Genomic DNA, 20,000 nt, shown 5'->3' on the forward strand with positions numbered 1-20,000 from the left:
TACTGTTGTCAACACTCATCCAGGGAAGAAACCACTAGCACAGGAACTCTGTGTAAGGAAGCCTCCTCGAAGGGAGTACGGAGAAAATGGAGAATGTTTGTCCAATGGGGGAAGACCCCCCACGTCACATACACAGACTTTCCAGCCAGCTGAAAGAAACTATAAAAGATGGGGAGTTACATCATCACTTGTCTTCACTACCCAACAACCCAACACCTGCAAGAAGCTGTGGAAGACAAAGGACTTTCAATGGGGGAGATGCAACCTGTGCAGATGCAGATGCAGCCTGTGCCTCAAGACTCTGTAAGCCTGCTTGTATCATCAATCAGGGTGAGATAGAGACAATTCTAATTCACAGCCCTCTGTGGAGAAAGAAGTGGTTCGGGACAGGCCAGTCAGCCTCACCTCTGTTCCTGGAAAAATCATGGAGCTGGTCCTCAAGGAATCAATTCTGGAGCACTTAGAGGATCGGAAAGTGATCAGGAACAGTCAGCATGGATTCACCAAGGGCAAGTCATTCCTGATTAACCTAATTGCCTTCTATGAGGAGATAACTGGCTCTGTGGATGAGGAGAAAGCAGTGGACGTGTTATTCCTTGATTATAGCAAAGCTTTTGATTCGGTCTCGCACAGCATTCTTGCCGGCAAGTTAAAGAAGTATGGGCTAGATGAATGGACTATAAGGTGGATAGAAATCTGGCTAAATCGTCGGGCCCAGTGGGTAGTGATCAATGGCTCCATGTCTAGTTGGCAGCCGGTATCAAGCAGAGTGCCCCAAGGGTCGGTCCTGGGGTCGGTTTTGTTCAATATCTTCATGAATGATCTGGAGGATGGTGTGGACTGCACCCTTAGCAAGTTTGCAGATGACACTAAACTGGGAGGAGAGGTAGATATGCTGGAGGGTAGGGATAGGATACAGAGGGACCTAGATAAATTAGAGGATTGGGCCAAAAGAAACCTGATGAGGTTCAACAAGGACAAGTGCAGAGTCCTGCACTAAGGAAGGAAGAATCCCATTCACTGTTACAGACTAGGGACCGAATGGCTAGGTAGCAGTTCTGCAGAAAAGGACCTACGGGTCACAGTGGACGAGAAGCTGGATATGAGTCAACAGTGTGCTCTTGTTGCCAAGAAGGCTAACGGCATTTTGGGCTGTATAAGTAGTGGCATTGCCAGCAGATCGAGGAACGTTATTGTTCCCCTTTATTTGACATTGGTGAGGCCTCATCTGGAGTACTGTGTCCAGTTTTGGGCCCCACACTACAAGAAGGATGTGGAAAAATTGTAAAGAGTCCAGCGGAGGGCAACAAAAATGATTAGGGGTCTGGAGCACATGACTTATGAGGAGAGGCTGAGGGAACTGGGATTGTTTAGTCTGCAGAAGAGAAGAATGAGGAGGGATTTGATAGCTGCTTTCAACTACCTGAGGGTGGGTTCCAAAGAGGATGGAGCTTGGCTGTTCCCAGTGGTGGCAGATGACAGAACAAGGAGTAATGGTCTCAAGTTGCAGTGGGGGAGGTCTAGGTTGGATATTAGGAAACACTATTTCACTAGGAGGCTCTTGAAGCACTGGAATGCGTTACCTAGGGAGGTGGTGGAGTCTCCTTCCTTGGAGGTTTTTAAGGCCCGGCTTGACAAAGCCCTGGCTGGGATGATTTAGTTGGGAATTGGTCCTGCTTTGAGCAGGGGGTTGGACTAGATGACCTCCTGAGGGCCCTTCCAACCCTGATATTCTATGATTCTATGATTCTAATGGACCCTGCTATGACTCATTGAAGCATGCAAGGTCATGTGACCAGCTCATGTGACACTGGACTCCATCTTGTGCCTGTAGTTTCCCGCTAATTGTGCTGGGGGCTTGCTTTGGGACAATGAAGTTCCCTCCACATGACAGAAACTATAAAAGGGGGAAGTGACATCATCACTTGGCCACCTCCCCCCACAACTCAACACCTCAAAACATGGCTAGAAGGAAAAGATTTTGACTGGGGAGGTGGTCCCAGGCTGGAAAGGAGAAATCTTAGGTAATTTACTTTGATCTGTACACTTATTAGTTCTAATCACTTAAAATCTATCTTTCTGTAGTTAATAAATCTGATTTATGTTTTTTATCTAATACAGTGTGTTGTTTGAACTGTAAAGGGGAATCTGCTCAGGAACAGGGGCTGGTGCATTGTCCTCTCCACAATGAGGGTGGGATTGGCTGGTTAATAAACTTACTCTGGTCAGGCTTCTGATGAGGACAAGATGGTACAACTCTGGGGTTCTAGGCTGGGGAGCTGGGGGGAATTGGCTGGAACCTCTGCATAGTTGGTTCATGAGTGGTTTGTGAAAGCATTCATGTAACTCAGCCAGGGGTGTCCCTGCCTGTGAATGTTTGTGTGAGTGTAGGACCTGGAGGGTCCTCACAGTGTGAGATGGGACTCAGACTGGTGTGCCAGAGGGCTCAGCGATACCCCAGTTCCAGGTTGCACCCTGGGGAAGTCCAGCACAGTGGCACAGCGAGCAGGGTAAAATGCACAACTTGTTACAGAGTCACAGACTTTAAGGTCAGAAGGGACCATTATGATTGTCTAGTCCAACCTCCTGCACAACGCAGGCCACCGAATCTCACCCACTGAAGGACATAAATCCACACCGTGTAGAGGTCAAGCATAGGAGTTTATTACACACAGCGCTGGCAGAGTGTCACCTGGCTTATTAGGCTTGGAGACACTGCCAATCAATTGATTACAATAGAATATATAGATTTTCCATGGGCGGGGGAAGGTGACAGGGTAGGCAGTTCCACACCCCGGGATAGGTTTTGCAGCAAGACAAGATAACACATTAGCCAATGGTTAACAGGTTACATAATGTCTCCGCCCATGGCCTCAAGTTAACATTTAATTAATACTTTGATAAAATGTTATTAGTATAAAATATATGTTGAATTCTGATTTGGGGTCCATAGGAATGGAACAACTCCTTTGATTGTCCAACAGGTACAATCCTAGGGGTTCAAACAAAAAAGCAGTGAAAGTATATGGCAATAAAGATTGTCTTCTTTATGTCTTAAGGCAAGCATTGGTCCCTGGGAAGGGAGGTGGAAGGATGCCACATATTATACTGACATGTGCCAACTTTTCATAAATTCAAGGTCGGATCTGTGGGAAGAACGTCTCCCTACAGAAGAGACTAACACAATAGGAACAGGGATTCTTTGTTCAATTTGAAATATAATTATTCAGTTATTGCTTCAACATCTGGCATTTCTACTGACCAAGCCTATCTTTAGCAAAGGCGATGTTATCTTGTTTACCCCAGCTTTCTCTTAGCTGATCACTATTTGCTAGGCCTCTGGTCTCTTGACCAAACTCTGGACTTTGGGTCTGGAAAAGAGCTGGCACAATCCATATACCAGGTTGTTATATAAAATGCACATGGATTTTAACCCTTCACCCACCCACGCCTGTAATAAACCCCTAACCTATGTCTGAACTACTGAAGTCCTCAAATCATGGTTTAAAGACTTCAAGGTGTGGAGAATCCTCCAGCAAGTGACCCATGCCCCACGCTGCAGAGGAGGGTGAAAAACCCACAAGACCTCTGCCAATCTGCCCTGGAGGAGAATTCCCTCCCGACCCCAAATATAGTGATCAGCTAAACCCTGAGCATGTGGGCAAGACTCACCGGCCAGACACCCAGGGAAGAATTCTCTGTAGTAACTCAGATCCCATCCCAGCACAGGATTGCAGGCAGTAGAAAAAGAAAAAGGCCATAGCAGAATTTTGCAGCTAACGCAGGCAGAGGCTGCCAGAGAGGAGGCCGAACACCGAAGGGTTAAGGAACTAAAACAACAAGAAACTGAGGAGGAAGAGAGAGAGCGGAATCACCAATTGCACTTGCTGTTAAAGCAGAACCAGAACCTTCCCACTCCACTGATTCCCACCGCTCCAAAAATCCTCAAATGGGAACAGCTGTGTCCTGCATACAACAAGGCAGGGGATATTGCTGAATGCTTCACTACCTTTGAGAGGCTGTGTGTGATTCATAAGATTCCTGATGACCAGAAGTTGCCCACTTTAGTTACTAATTTAACTGGTAAAGCACTTGTCGTGGTCAAAGACACCCACGCATTGATTTTAGTTTACAGACTCAAGCCTGAGGCCAGTTTATTGACATACATACCAGTGCACTGGGGTGCAGTCCGAAGACTGACACCCCGAGGACCGCTCACAGGCGGCTTTTATTTCATTAAACCGCAAGCAAAGTACAAACAATACGTCATGAGTTAAGAAATTGGGGTGGGGGTCAGTCCGCCCCCCTCCCCCCGGTACCTTCCTCATTATTTTTTGAGAATTGGGTGTTTATTTGGGTAGAGGGGTGCTTGGTGGTTTTCCACAGGAGTGGTACTTGGCACCAGTTTGGGTACATTTCTCAAGGCACATGTTATTTTTTGGGGGTTTTCGGTTAAAGATTAAGGGGGGGGGTTCCAGGGGAAGCCTAAAGAAGATCTATGATTGGCTAGTATTGCAGATAGCTGGAATTGGAAAATTTTGCAGATAGCTGCAACTGCAAGAATGATCAGCTCTTTGCAAAAGCAATTTCTTAATGTAAGCGGATATTCTATTTTTCAAGCAGTTTCATAAACTTGCGGTTATTATATTGCTAAAGCAGTTTCTGTTCGTAGCCTTTAGCCTTGTTCCGTATTTTCTCTCCCCCTCCTCTGGCCATTACCCTTGACCGAGTTTGGCAGAGAACTGTGTTGTTCAGTCTTGCTCAAGCTTAGGCCTGTACCGCTCTGTGTAAGGGCAGTCAGCATAACAGATCTCTGTTGGAGGGTTTATTTCGGGGCCTTCAGATTCGCAGCTCTGGTTATTAAAAAGAAGGCCCCCCTGTTCTATTTCCCCACACACTGGATATAGTCAATAAAATGCCAGTTGGTGATGCTTTAGATTATTGTAAATTCAAAGAAATGCTTTTGAAAGAATTTCAGATTACCCCTGAAAAATATAGAGTGAAACTTAGGAATCTTAAGAGGGATACTGGTATGTAACATGGAATATGTAAACAAAACAAAAGATTTGATGGGAAAGGGGCACAGGTGTTACAAGCTTTGAAGCAATGTTTGACGTTGTTTCTCAGGAGCACGTCTTAAACATATGTAAAGATGACGTGAAACAGTGTCTATGGGACAAAAAAATGAAAACTGTGGATAGATGGCTTCTCTAACTGAGGATTTTGAGCAGACACATGCATCTATTGTGAATAAACTACAGACGGAGGGGTTTACACTGGGTGGGAAGCATGGTCCCATTTTACCCCATTCCTCTAATCCCCAACCCTAATCTGATGGAAAAAACCAAAGACTCCCGGAGGTGCTATCATTATAATTCCACTGATCACGCGAGGGATAAATGTCCTGTGCTCAGAGGAAGCAGGCAGCAGGTATCTCATGAGAATGCTGCAATTCTGAGCACACAAGCCCCTCAGGCACCTGTCACTCAAATCATACTGATTTGTAAAATCAGCCTCTGCAAAACTAGGCATGAAACACTTAAAGGCTGTCAGCATTAATGGCAGGAAACACCTTGGGTGGGAAGATCCAGGGGCAAAAATGTCTGTGGTTAGGGGGAGTATAGTGCAACAAGGTGACGTACTGACAGAACAGGTGGCAGAATTTTTATTATTTGGTGGTTACAAAATCCTTATCGCTTTGGCTACAGTGCACATGGAAACCGAGGGTTTGGAAGCTGTATGATCAGTGGGGGTAGTAGACGATAACCCTATTGATATGTTAATTGGCAATAATTTCTTCCACGTAGCTCAGGCTGTTAAAGTGTCTGTCTGCAGCAAGAAGGAGCGTTCTGCTGGGACCTCAGAGGGAAAGGGGAAAGTCCAAGGAACTGGTGACAGAAAGAGAGAGAGTCTCCGTAATTCTCCTGCAGCAGGGAGAAACTGCATGCTTCCAGGAGTGGGGGTGGTTGAGACCAGCTCCTGCCCTGCAGCTGAAGGCCGCATCTCCTCAGGGAGAAAAATGTCCATGTTGCTACTAAACAAGGGACAAACCCAATGCTAGGGAGCAAAGGGAGATGTGTTCTGGAGGGGAGCCCGAGAAGGGTGATAGAATCATAGAAACCACTGAGGAGGTGGGTGTGGGTTCCTTTAACACTGCAGCAGGAGGCAACACCAGGTCCCGATTTCTCAGGACTTTGTTCCTGACATGCTTGTGACAACTAACTCTGTCTCTTTCAAACAGGATGCAGACCCAACTGAATCAATGGTTGTCTGCGGAAATGCTAATGACCCAACTGACAGAGGGGAGGAGAAAATTCCCTGGGTTGGGAAGACACAGACAGCAGCTGTGAAAAGACGCCCCTGTTAGCCCAGACAGCACAGATCACAACCCTCTGGGAAAGGGGAGGGGAAGGTCCCAGTGCTGGGAGTGGGGATCACAAGGAAAGTCCAAGAGGAGGGTGGATTATTTCCATAGGTATAACCCTGGGGTTGGGAAGCAGCTCTTCAGAGGGCTAGCCAACATGTAAAGTGCACTTACCTCATCAGACCCCGGCATACCAAGACCCCAAAGATGGCCTTAGACTGAGATCCCTACTGAAGGGGTGTGATGTTATTGACATGGACTGTGACCATATAGATCACTGTTACAACCAAAGTCCTGAAGTGGTATCAAAATTTGTACAAAGAAGGTTGAGTCAGGTGTCTATGAAAAGGTTGTAATTTGCTGGTTATGATTATGCTGTCTGTATGTGTGTATCATTTTTGTAGTTGAATTTATGAATATTGGCTATGCATGTGATGAAATAGGTATAAACCCACGAAAACTTTGCTCCAATACGTCTGTTAGTCTATAAGTTGCCACAGGACTCTTTGTCAAATATTGGCTATGTACTTGTATCTCAATGTGTTTGATTCTACATAGCATCAGTGAAGCATTTCGTCAGCTTCTTGAGAAAGGACTATTCTGAGTAAGTGCCGAATCAAGGAACATTTAACTGACAGTGAGAAGCCTTCCTGGGAATGTTCAAGATAGCAGGGGAGCAATGGCGGCCGTCTTAAAACTGAGTCATGCATGGACATGTGACTTACCCATGTGACTCCAAACTCCATCTTGCTGCTGTGATTTTCCACATTAAGAACAAAGGGCTGTCCCTCCACCTGGCAGAGAATATAAAAGGCCCTGGAATCCCCTCCATTTTGTCTTCAATCCTGCTTCTGACTTCTGGGGGAACTGTGCTTGAAACTGAAGTTCTGAACAAAGGACTGAATGACCCATCCAGGCTGGATGTATGTACTCCAGAGACTTGATTGATTTAAATCAGCAGTAATCCCATCAAGCCTGAACTAAGAACTTTGTAATTGTTGTATGTTGTATGTATTTGATTCCATTTAACCAATTTTAACTCTCATCTATATTTCTTTCTTTTTATAAATAAACCTGTAGATTTTAGATTCTAAAGGACTGAGAACAGTGTGATTTGTGGGTAAGATTTAACGTGTAGCTGGGTCTGGGCTTGGTCGTTTGGGATCAGGAGAACCTTTTTTCTTTTCCTGGGGTATTGGTTTTCATAACCATTCATCCCCATAAGGAATGGCGCTGGTGGTGATAAAAGGGAACTGGAGTATCTGAGGGAATTGCTTGTCTGACTTCTGGTTAGCCAGTGGGGTAAAACCAAAGTCCTCTCTGTTTGGCTGGTTTGGTGCCTTAAATGTAAAGGACCCCCAGCCTTGGGCTCTGATTGCCCTGCTTTAAGCAATTTGTCCTCAATTGATACTCTCAGTAGTGTCCCGCCAAAGGCCGCCTCGTTACAAGAAGATACTGAGGGGAAAGGAAACCCAGTAACTAAACACATGTTAAGGTTCAGGGAGGAGTTGAAAGACACAATGGGTATTGAACAAATCAAACTGTCCAAGGAGAAGGTGTGGTATAATAAAAATACTTGGAAACACCTACCTGTGATAAAACAGTTGGTGTTATTGTTAAATGTCACTATGCAATGTCTGTTGCTAATGGGAAACCTTATAACAAAGAATTTGGTACTGATGGTAAATCCTATGAAAGGGTGTAACATGCATGATTTTGGGGGAAAGCTTTCGTACATGCTACAAATAGTAAACAAGAAGCCCTATGGGGATACTGCTTCTCAGCTAACACCTGTAAAAGGGCTCAACGCTCGTCAAAGCAGGGAAACCACACTCCCTCCAAATTAGTCAATGATTAAAACTCCTGAAGTAACCAAAGCGGGGAGGTATGACATTCTGCGCCCCAAAGCAACTTCCTGGGACTCCCATATTTACCAAGGTGATATGATTATGATATATTTTATACAAAGTATGTCAGGTAAGGTATCAATGAAAAAGTCATGATTTGCTGAATATGATTACCCTCTCTGTATGCATGTATCATTTTTGTGCTTAAAGTTCTGAAACCGTGCGAGGGCATGTGACCAGCTCATGTGACACTGAAAACCATTTGTGCTTGTACTTTACGTCTAACTGCACTGGGAGTTTTGCTTGGAAAAATGAAGTTCCCTCCAATGGAAGAAGCCATAAAAAGTGGAAGTAACAAAATCAATTGGCCTCACTCCCCCGTGCCCATAACTCAACACCTGGACAAACCTTAGGAACAAGGAACAAACTGGGAATTTGGTCCCAAGCTGAAGGGATTTCTAGCCCGTGTATGGAAGCCAGGTGGACTGTTTGTACCATCAGGGTGACACACTGGGCTATTCAAATCCTGTCTCGTTTCTAGAACTCAGATTGTTATTTTGCTTTATTTCCTAGGTAATCTACTTTGATCTGTACATTTATTACATACAATCACTTAAAATCTATCCTTCTGCAGTTAATAAATCAGTTTTATATATTTTTTTTACCTAATACAGTGTGTTGTTTGAAATGCAAAAGGGAAACCTGCTCAGGAACAGGGGCTGGTGCATTGTCCTCTCCACACTGAGGGTGGGGCAGACTGGGTAATAAACTTACACTCGTTGGACTTCTGACCAGGGTAACACGTACAGCTCTGGGGTCCTAGGCTGGGGAGCTGGGGGAGAGGAGAGGAATTGGCTGGAGCCTCTCTATTGTTGGTTCATGAGTGCCTAGTAAAAGCATTCATGTAACTGCAGCTGGGTGCGTCCCTGGCTGTGTCTGGCTGTGGAAGTGCAATACCTGGAGAGGATTGCAGCTTGTCACAGCCTCACAGTGTGAGAGGGAGCCCAGGTTGGTATGCCAGAGGGCTCAGCGGTACCCGCGTTCCAGGTTTCATCCTGAGGAAATCTGGCACATCCACCTAACAAACAATCCCTGCTACACCATGAATCCATTTCCTTCTTGTCATGCGCTCAGTTACTAATGGAGAGACTGTGGTTACAGCAAGGAAATCAGCACTCCTGGGTTCTGTCTGTCATTCTCTGTGTGACCTTCACCAAGTCAGGTCTCCCTTTGCCTCAGTTTACCTATCAGTATAATGAGTATATGTTCACAGTCACTTTCCTTTGCTAGATGTTTTGAATATCCTTCAATGAAAGTTGCTACACAGTATGATGATAGTTACTGATGAGAATTACTGATCTCCCCGTGTGCCTGCAGAAAGTGTTCGTGTCTCCCCTCAGGCACCTTTCTCCAGATCTCTCTGACTACTATCTACCCATTAATACTGGGTATTTACAGGTATCAGACCCTATGGAGAGCTGGGAATTATCCCTAGTTTTCTTACTAATCAACTTCTTTTAAAAAATACACAAATACACAGAGCAGCTAATTCCTCTCTGACTCAGCGGAGAGCCCAAGAGTTCTCATCTCCCTTTGGGAAGGTCCCTTAATTACTGTTTACTCCTAAAGTTGCATAAATAGCACAGAAGCACAGACATTGAAAGAGAGACATTGGCTAGAGTGTCTCCGGTCTCCAGCCTGTTTCCATTCAGTTGCAGCTTCTCCCATAGAGGCTGAGCGAACCCCCCTGGGATTGCACACAGCTGTATTATAAACGGTGCACACCCCTGTGTCGGCTCTCGGCGTGGGATGCTGCTACAGGTGCTGGGGTGAGAAAGGTGTGGGAAGCGGCTGCCTGCGGAGGATTCCCAGGGAAGACACGTCCGTCTCAGAATTCACAGGTACCCATCTCTTGCTGAGGAACTCACCTGCTTGACAAACCCAGTGCAACGTGGGTGTGATCTGATAGAGAATAGGTCTGTGATCTTTTCCGCTCTGCACAGCCATTAAACATGCCGGGGCCCTTGCCACAGGGGATGAGTTTGCTTCAATATCACTGGCCAAAATGTCCCTCTTTGATCCCCTTGGAGTAAGAACTGAGTAAAGACCTCAGGAGCCAGCTGTGTGTGAGTTAATGCACAGGGACTCTCACCTCCTCCTCTTGCATTTCAGGGCTCTGGCTGTTAACGGGGGGGCAGGGGAGACTCACCTGACTTTCTGATGGAAAGTATGGATGTGTTAGGGCTGCTCACTGGTATAATTATATGAATTTTTCAACATGGGCAAGACGTCTTTTCTCCTGGCTTCATTCGAGAAGTCGGCTGAACTGTTATGCCTGAAACTTTCAAAAAACAATTCAGCCGGAAGCAGACACCCAGTGTTTGAAATTTCAGTCCAAACAGTTAAAGTTTGGCAAACTGATAAACAACTGAAAATGAGGTCTCCTAATTGTAGGTGTCAGACAGCCTTAACTAGCCACCAGCACCACCTGCAATGGCCAATACATTTGTGAATCCCATTCAGCTATGCTCTTTGCTCCAATCATGTCTGTGGCAAGGAGTTCCACTGCCTAAATATGGATTATGTAAACAATTTTCTTTTCTCAATGTTATATGTTCAGACTTCCAATGTAATTGAATGTTCCCCTGTTCGTGTGTTATGAGACAGAGTAAATATAAATGCCTGATCTACTTTCTTTATCGATAGATTCATAGGGTTTAAGATCAGAAGGGACAATTAGATCATCCTGTCTGACCTCCTGTATAACACAGGCCATTAAATTTAACCCAGTTACCCCTGTATTTAGCTCCAAAACTTGAGTTTGACTAAGACCTGGTCTACACTAGGATTTTACATTGTAGATGTAGATGTAGACAGGGTGAGAAGGGACCTGCAAGGGTCAGCTAGTCTAACCCCCTGCCAAGATTCAGGGTTTGTGGTGTAAACCATCCAGGACAGATGACTCCAGCTACCTTTGGAAAACCTCCAGTAAAGGAACTTCCACACCCTGCCTAGGCGACTGTTCTGTTTTCCTAATGTTCTTACAGTTGGGGAGTTTTTCCTGAGATTTAATCTAAATGTGCTCTGCTGTAGTGTGCTGTTATGAGTGTAATATAATATCTCATTGAAAGGTGACACAGGGCCAGAAAAAGTTAATTAACTCACAGACTGACATGACCCATGGCCAAACTAAAGACTTGTTGGGCAGAAATGTAAATGAATAGAGTTTTGAAATGCAAACCTGCATTGTTAGAGATAGAAGGGTAGGTGTTTGCTCAGGTCTTGTGACGTAAGCAAACAAGTCTTGTCTATTACTATGGTTTTGATTCAAAGATAAAAAAAGGAGTATTAATATTTAGGAAGACACTTGAGTGAAATAGTATTATTGTCTATATGTCTTTTTGAAGGTTGTGGTAATCTGCATCTGAACTATTTAATGGATAAATGACCCTGTGCTAATTGCCATGATGTTTGGGAGAAGGAAAGTTAAGCCCATTGTTTTCTCAGGCTGCTGGAAATGTATAAAAACCCTGGGACAAGATCCTTCTTCATCTCAGATCTGCTTGGGGTTTCAAGAAGGGGAAACCCTCAGCCATAAGAATTGAGATCCCCAATTACTGACTGGAGTCACCCTGAATATGAACATTGGACTATAACCTGTGGATTATTTCTAAAATGACTTTTGGAAACTACAAACTCATCTCTGCTATGTATCTGAACCTCCAGAATTGAATTCAAGTCTGTATGTATATTGATCTTTTAGCTAACATTCTATGTCTTTTCTTTTTTAATACATTTTAGTTTAGTTAACAAGAATTGACTATAAGCAAGTATTTTGGGTAAGATCTAAGTTATAATTGGACTGGGTGTGTGACTGATCCTTTGGGATTGGAAGAACCTTTTGTTTTATATGATGAAATAAGACTTTCAGAATTTATCATAATATATTTGACATGTGTATCTGGATGGAGGCCTGAGGCTGGGCACTTTAAGGGAACTGCATAGTTTGGACTTCTGAGTAACCTGTGAGCTGTTTTGGGCTGGCCTGGTAAATCTAAATATTGGGATATCCACCAGCATTTGGGGCTTGTCTGCACTGTTTTGTTTGCAGTTCACCCTAATTGAGTGACCTCAACTGGCTCCCAGGGACAGCACCGTCACACGTAGTTTAAACCCATTGCCTTTTGTTCTGGCCACTGTCTCAAGGGAGAACAAATTTTCTCCATCTTTTTTATTGCAGCCTTTCAAATACTTGAAGTCCACTATCATGTCCCTCCTTAATCTCCTCTTTTCCAAACTAAACCTACCCAGTTCCTTCAGCCTTTGCTCATATGGTTTGCATTCCATCCCTTGGATCATATTTGTCGCTCACCTCTGGATCCTTTCCAGTTTCTCTACATCCTTTCCACACAGCGGTGAAGAAAGCACACAGCACTCCAGCTGAGACCTAACCAGCGCTGAGTAGAATGGTACTATCACCTACCACGACTTAGGCACTATGCCTCTATTAATGCAACTCAAAACTGCTTTTCCTTTTTTTCCAACAGCAAGAGAATCCACACTCCTCAGAGCTGTCGCTATATCAACCAAACCCTGTTGTAAACAGCATGAGGTCGATGGAACAATTCTTCTATCGACCTCGCTACCACCTGACAGGGAGGTGAATTACCTACGCTGATGGGAGAACCCCTGTCATCCATGTGAGTAGTGTCTACACTTAACCACTTTGCAGCGCTGCTGTAGTGTTTTAAGTGTAGAGAAGCCCTCAAGCAGATCTTCCACAAAAGCATCCAGTCTGGATCTGCAGACATGGGGAGTTGGAGAATCCACCACTTCCCTTTCCAGTTTTTCCCACCCGTTAATCACCCTGAGTGCTAATCATTTGGCACCTATTTCCGATTGGAATTTGTCTGGCTTCAGCTTCCAGCCATTGGGTCTTCCTCTGCCTTTCTAATCTAGATTACAGAGCCCATTAGCACCCACGGTTTTCTCCCCATGGAAGTCTCTGCTTGATTGTCTTTTTGATGAGATAAATAGATGAAGCTCTTTAAATCTCTCTCTCTGTCAGGCAGCTTCTCCAGTCTCCAATAATTTTTGTGGGTTTTTTTTTAAACAGACTTCATGAAGTCGGTTTCATCAATGCCACGTGCAGAGGTAAAATCCTTCCCCTGCTCCAATGCACTACTCTCTGATTATGCATGCAAGGATCGCATTAGCCATTTTGGCCACAGCATCACACTGGGAGGTCATGATGAGTTGGTTGTCCACAATGACCCCTAAATCCTTTCAGGGTCCCTGAGTTCCATAATACAGTGCCCTAGCCTGAGGGTGGGGCCTGGATTCCCTGTTCTGAGCGGACCACTTTCCTTTTGACTGTATTAAAACATTTTGTTTGCATGGGCCCAGCTCAACAAATGCTCCAGATCAATCGTTATGCCTCCCTTGGCCACCTCATTGTAACCACTCTGCCAATATTGGGGTCGTCCGCAAATTTGACCTGTAATGATTTTCTATTTGCTTCCAGATCATTGATGAAAAAATTGAATAGCATTTGGCCTGGAACTGATCCCTGCAGAACCCCACTAGAAACACCCCCATTCACTGACAATTGCCCATTGACAAAAGCTTTCTGAGATCTGTGAGATAGCCAGCTTTTTGTCCATTTAACATGTGTTCTACTGATATTGTATAGTGTTCATTTTTTAACTGAATGTTTTCCCCTACTAAATCAAATGCCTCAGAGAAATCGAAGTCTATTGTATTTGCTTGGTTCCTTTGATCAACCAAAGGTGTACTCTCATGAAAGGATGAAATTGGATTTATTTGACAAGACCTGTTTTCCATAAATCATGCTGGTGACTGGCATTAATTATACTCCTAGACTTTCTTTTTAACTTATCCCAAATGCAGAACAAAAATATTTCTTGAACACATCTACCTTTTCTGCAACATTAACAAGTTTCCTTTCTCCCTTTAGGAATTGGCCTATACCTTTTCTAGGATTTCTTTTGATGTTAATATACTTAAAAGACTCCTTTTTGTTATCCTTAGCCCTTCAAAGCATGGATCCCCCCCACCCCGATGTCTGTAAAGTCCCACATCAATTTTCATACCTTCCAATTTGTATTGCTTCCTCCAATTTGTATTGCTTGCTATCTATTTTCCCATTTCCCTTTTGTTATATGTTGCTTTTTCCCACTTAATTGCTGCCTTCACTTTACTATTGAACTGGGTTTTTAACCAAAGTTCTCCACTTCCTAGATTGTGAAATTGTGGCTTTTTAGCTCTCTAATAAACTCTTCTTAAAGAACTCCCCTTTTTCATTCCCATTTTTCTATCTACATTTTTCCTCCCAATCAGTTTTGCTGATAATTTGCCCCAGCTTTGGGAAATTAGCCCTTTTGAAGGGTATCTGTAGATGGCTATTACTGGTTGAGAGCTGGTCTCTGTTTGTCCATTTCAATGTAATCGGTTCCATACTTTTATTTTGTTCTCCTCTATCCTATGCCCCCTTATTTTTCTCTTCTCTAAACTAAACAGTCCCAGACTTTTCAGTCTGTCGCATATGCCAGACTCCCCCCTTCTCATAACCTTTTCCCCGAGGCGTGTTCTAGTTGGGATGTTTCCCCAGGCACATGTTTGGCAAAGGTTTTTTTCCCTACTCTCAGATTTTCAGGAAGTAGGTGAATAGGAAACTCCCTACAGCATGGCTCTCTAGCCCGGCTTTTATTGCATTATGGCGATGTCTACATTGGCCGATTTTTTTCGCTGAAAGTTTAGTCAATGACCAAAAAGCCTTTAAAGAAAACCGTTGTTGTACGTTCACACTGTCTCTTTCGGCATAGCGCGTCCACACGTGGGGTGGTCACAGTGACAGTGAGAGCAATGCACTGTGGGTAGCTATCCCACTGTTCAGCTCTCCATCTTGTGTACATAGGTGTTGTGGGAAGGCAGAGTGGATTGCAGCACATTATGGCTCTGGGATCAATGTCCCATGATGCATTGCTCTCCATCCCAGCATTCCATGTGCTTCCGTCTCCAGTTCATGGCATTTTTCAAAGTCCCTTGTTTTCTGCTCAGCCCACCACCTCTGTCTGCAGGAATGGATCCCGCACTGCTCTGCTAGCTGTCAGTAGCACATCACGAATGGCAGTGGAATCAATCTGGAAGTTGTGAAGGAAACGGAAGTCACAGTTGCCTGACGTGGTGTCTGACATGGATAACAAAAACAACAAAGAGTCTGGTGGCACCTTAAAGACTAACAGATTTATTTGGGCATAAGCTTTCGTGCTATGCATCCGAAGAAGTGAGGTTTTTACTCACGAAAGCTTATGCCCAAATAAATCTGTTAGTCTTTAAGGTGCCACCAGACTCTTTGTTGTTTTTGTAGATACAGACTAACACGGCTACCCCCTGATACTTGACATGGATAACAGCAGCGTTAGATTGCTTTTGGCATTCACAGAACAGCTGAGCATGGTGGAATGTCAGTTTTGGGCTTGGAAAACTAGCACTGAGTGGTGGAATCGCATCGTTATGCAGGTCTGGGATAACGAGCAGTGGCTGCAGAACTTTTGGAATTGGAAAGCCACCTTCCTGGAATTGTGTACTGAGCTCACCCCAGCCCTATGGCGCAAGGACACCCAAATGAGAGCTGCGCTGTCAGTGGAGAAGTGCATGGCGATCACATTGTGGAAACTGGCGACTCCAGGCTGCTACTGGTCGGTCGCAAATCAGTTTGGAGTTGGGAAGTCGACCGTTGGGTCTGCATTAACTGAATGGTCATTAATAACATCCTGCAGCGCAAGACCATCACTCTTGGCAACGTGCGTGACATTGTGGATGGATTTGCAGAAATGGGTTTCCCCATCTGCAGAGGGGTGATAGATAGCACACATATTCCAATTTTGGCACTGAACACCTTGCGATGGAATATATCAATTGGAAGAGTACTTCTCCATGGTGTTGCGGGCACTCGAAGATCACTGTGGGCGTTTCATTGACATCAGTGCAGGGTGGTCCAGAAAAGTGCATGACGCGTGAATCTTTAGGAACACCAGCCTTTACAGAGAGCTGAAATCGGGGACTTTCTTTCCAGACGAGAACATCCCCACAGGGGATGTTGAAATGCTCATAGTAATCCTGGGAAACCTGGCATACCCCTCAATGCCAGGGCTCATGAAACCATAGAAGTGAAACCTGGAGAGCAGTAAGGAGCATTTCAACAATAGGCTGAGTAGGAGCAGGATGACCGTGGAATGTGCATTTGGCAGATTAAAAGCGTGCTAGCGATTCCTTTCTGAAAGGTTAGACCTCAATGAGTCAAATATTCCCATGGTTGCAGCCATGTGTTCCACCTTGTATAATATTCGTGAAGGCAAGGGCGAAAAGTTTGCTCAGTGGTGCACTGCTCGGACAGAACACGTGATTGCTGATTTTGAGCAGCCAGATACCCAGGCTATTAGAGGGAACAGTGGAGGGCAATTGGAATCAGGGAGGCTTTGCGGCAACACTGTGAAAATGAGAACGAGTAATGTTTATTGCTATGCATGGGATAGTAATACATAATGAAGTCCAGTTTTGCTAGGGTAGGAAGCAGTTGTGATTGTTCAGGCCCAGGGTTCAATGTAAGGAAATGGTAAAACTGCCTGCTGGTTTGCTGTTGCCATCTGCTATCATAACTTCACCGGAAACAAATAAAGAGTGCTTGTTATTCAAATAACTTTGCTTTTATTGCCAAAAAACCCACCACACCATGCACACACACACAGCTGAGCGTACGTCCAGCTTTCCTTTGAAAAGGTGTCTGTGGAGGTGGAGTGAACGGTAAAGTGAGACGTCCCAGAAATCTTAAGGGAATGTGCAGGTGGAGTTTGGGGAGGACATGGCAAAGATTTGTGAATGTGCTGAAGGGGAGGGCGGGCACCCATCTGCTCAGTCTGGAGCATCAGGAGGGACTGCAGTATGTTGGTTTGTCATTAGAAATTTTTTATCAGCCTCTCCATTGCATCCCTAGTCTATGCCTCATTTTCTTTTCTTTCCTGCTTGTCACTTTGCCTCCACTGCCCGTATTCCATCTTGTCTGCATCAGAGTACTGCAGCATCTCCCAGAACATATCTTCCTTGCTCCGTCTTGGTCGCTTTCTTATCCGGCGGAGACACTCGGCTGGAGTGGAGGGGATGCCTCCTTTCAAGTACATATCTGGAGAAGCACAAATAACAATAAAGAAAAGCATTATTTTTAAGTACATTTACAGCACTGAAACACTACATTAAAATACACTGCTGGTAACACACCAGTCACTTTCCAGCTGACCCTGGACAAACACATATGCTGGTGAACACTGGAAGCATGGTGAGTGTTCCCAGGGGTGGAGGACGTTGGGTGTTGGAGAAAAGCAATTGGCCAATTACAGTGGAAAAATAAAGAAAGGTGTCTATACTGGCACTTTGGCGACAAATATGTCAAGTAAAAACATTGCAACTCTCATCAAGGTGCCTGTATTACGTCACTGAAACTGAGGAATTCCGTCATCAAAGTGGCTTTATAATGTTTACACCTCCCCTATTTCATCACCAAATGCTGCCTTTTGGCAAAAAAACTTGGTAGTGTAGACAAGGCCTAGGAAACAATAAGAGATAACCAGTATGCGCTCGTGTTTCCTGCTGGTGCCGCCTAAGGTTTCCCACACCACGATGTGGAGGAACTATTGATGCGGGGAGCACCATAAAATATGGAATTGGCATTAGGAGGGTCAGTTGTTCATAATTCATTCATCTGAATAATGAAAATGTCATTTTTCAGTGTGTGAAGAGCTACCAATCTGCTTCACCCACGAGAACAGCCTCCAGTAGTGCATGTACTGTCTCATATTAACCTTGTCTCTCCATCCAGGTGTTTGTCCTGCGACCATCACCCTAGACTCTGGGCACATACAGGAAGTCAGGGGAACATACGATACATGCAAGAAACACCGTTCTGCCTCAGTGTTGGACACGTTCTCCCCTTCACCATGTCAGAATCCAACTCAACCGACTTCACCAACCCCTCCACCTTCATCCTGCTCGGCATTCCTGGCCTGGAGGCAGCCCATGTCTGGATCTCCATCCCCTTCTGCGCAATCTATGCCATAGCCATCTTGGGGAACTTCACCATCCTGTTCATCGTAAAGACGGAGCCGAGCCTCCATGGGCCCATGTACTATTTCCTTTGCATGCTGGCCATCACCGACCTGGTCCTGTCTACATCCATCCTGCCCAAAATGCTGAGCATCTTCTGGTTCTATTCCAGGGAGATCAATTTCAGTGCATGCCTCACCCAGATGTACTTCATTCTCAGCTTCTCTGTGATAGAGTCTGGGATTCTTGTGGCTATGGCTTTTGATCGCTACGTGGCCATCTGTGATCCCCTGAGACATTCCACCACCCTAAAAAATCCGGTGGTGGCCAAAATTGGCCTGGCCATGGTGCTGCGCGGCATCATGCTCATACTGCCACATCCTTTCCTGGCGAGGAGATGGCCATATTGCAGAACCAACATCATTCCCCACACATACTGTGAGCACATAGCTGTGGTGAAGTTGGCCTGTGCCGACATCAGCCTCAGTAGTTACTACAGCCTCTCTGTGGCATTCTTCGTGATCGGTCTGGATGTGTTTTTTATCACCGTGTCCTATACCCAGATCCTCAGGGCCATCTTCAGCCTCCCAACAAAGGATGCCCGGCTCAAGACTTTTGGGACCTGCGGCTCCCACCTCTGTGTCATCTTAGCCTCTTACATCCCACATCTCTTCTCAGCCCTCATGCAACGGTTTGGGCACAATGTGGCCCTGCATTTCCACGTTCTCATGGCCAACATGCATCTCCTGGTGCCCCCCATGCTAAACCCCATCATCTATGGGGTGAAGACCCAACAGATCAGGAACAGGCTGCTCCAGCTCTTTACTCATAAAGGGACCTAAAGCTTTCCCTGGTGCTCTGGCTCTCAGGCCAAGCTCCATGGAGAGCTGGCTGGTGACATGGTGCTGGGCCCCCTTCCCCGAATCACTGACTGGCCAATCAAACAGACATTAAACCCTTTCCTGACCTAACTGTACTGTGTCAGCGTGACAAACTGAGGAATCTGTTTATGTGCAACTCAGAGTTGCCACTGTTCTAATTGCTGGTAACTGGAAGCCTGAGGCCCCGCCTCTCTGCTCTGCCTCTTCCCCCAGGTTCCGCCCCGGCTCTGCCTCTTCCCCTCAAGGCCCCGCCCCTCACTCACTCCTCTCCTCCCCAACCCCATCACTCTCTGGATCATCTCTGTGACACTCTGCACCCCAAAGCACCCCATATTTACCATGGTGATGTAATTATGGTATGTTTTGTAGAAAGTATTCCCTGTGAGGTATCATTCTAAAAATCTTAATCTGCTAAACATTGATATCCCCTTGGGTTGTATGTGAAGCTATGAAATCTTGAAATGTGTGAGTTACTCAAGTGTGATGTGAGGCTGGAAACACCCAAAACCATCTTTCAGGTATGTCAAAGGAGTAGCCAGACAGTGTTAATTGCTGTTGTCAACACTCATCCAGGGAAGAAACCACTAGCACAGGAACTCTGTGTAAGGAAGACTCCTCGAAGGGAGTAGGGAGACAATGATGAATGTTTGGCCAATGGGGGAAGACCCCCGCCACGTCACATACACAGACTTTCCAGCAAGCTGAAAGAAACTATAAAAGATGGGAGTGACATCATCACTTCTCTTCACTCCCCCACAACTCAACACCTGCAAGAAGCTCTGGAAGACA

The 20,000-nt window shown here is 45.2% G+C and overlaps 1 protein-coding gene across 1 annotated transcript; it reads left to right on the forward strand.

Annotated features, from left to right (window-relative positions):
- Positions 1 to 18,173: 18,173 nt before the first annotated feature.
- On the forward strand, positions 18,174 to 19,172 carry LOC135979731 (olfactory receptor 52K1-like). The gene has a single exon (XM_065579964.1). It carries the CDS (start codon positions 18,174 to 18,176, stop codon positions 19,170 to 19,172), a length of 999 nt encoding a protein of 332 aa, XP_065436036.1.
- Positions 19,173 to 20,000: the final 828 nt, after the last annotated feature.

Source organism: Chrysemys picta, unplaced genomic scaffold, assembly GCF_011386835.1.
Source record: "Chrysemys picta bellii isolate R12L10 unplaced genomic scaffold, ASM1138683v2 scaf1185, whole genome shotgun sequence".
NCBI classification, from domain to species: Eukaryota; Metazoa; Chordata; order Testudines; family Emydidae; genus Chrysemys; species Chrysemys picta.

What these genes read in the sequence shown, in the direction of transcription:
- LOC135979731 (XM_065579964.1), top strand. Translation starts at nt 18,174, where the DNA reads ATGCAAGAAACACCGTTCTGCCTCAGTGTTGGACACGTTCTCCCCTTC.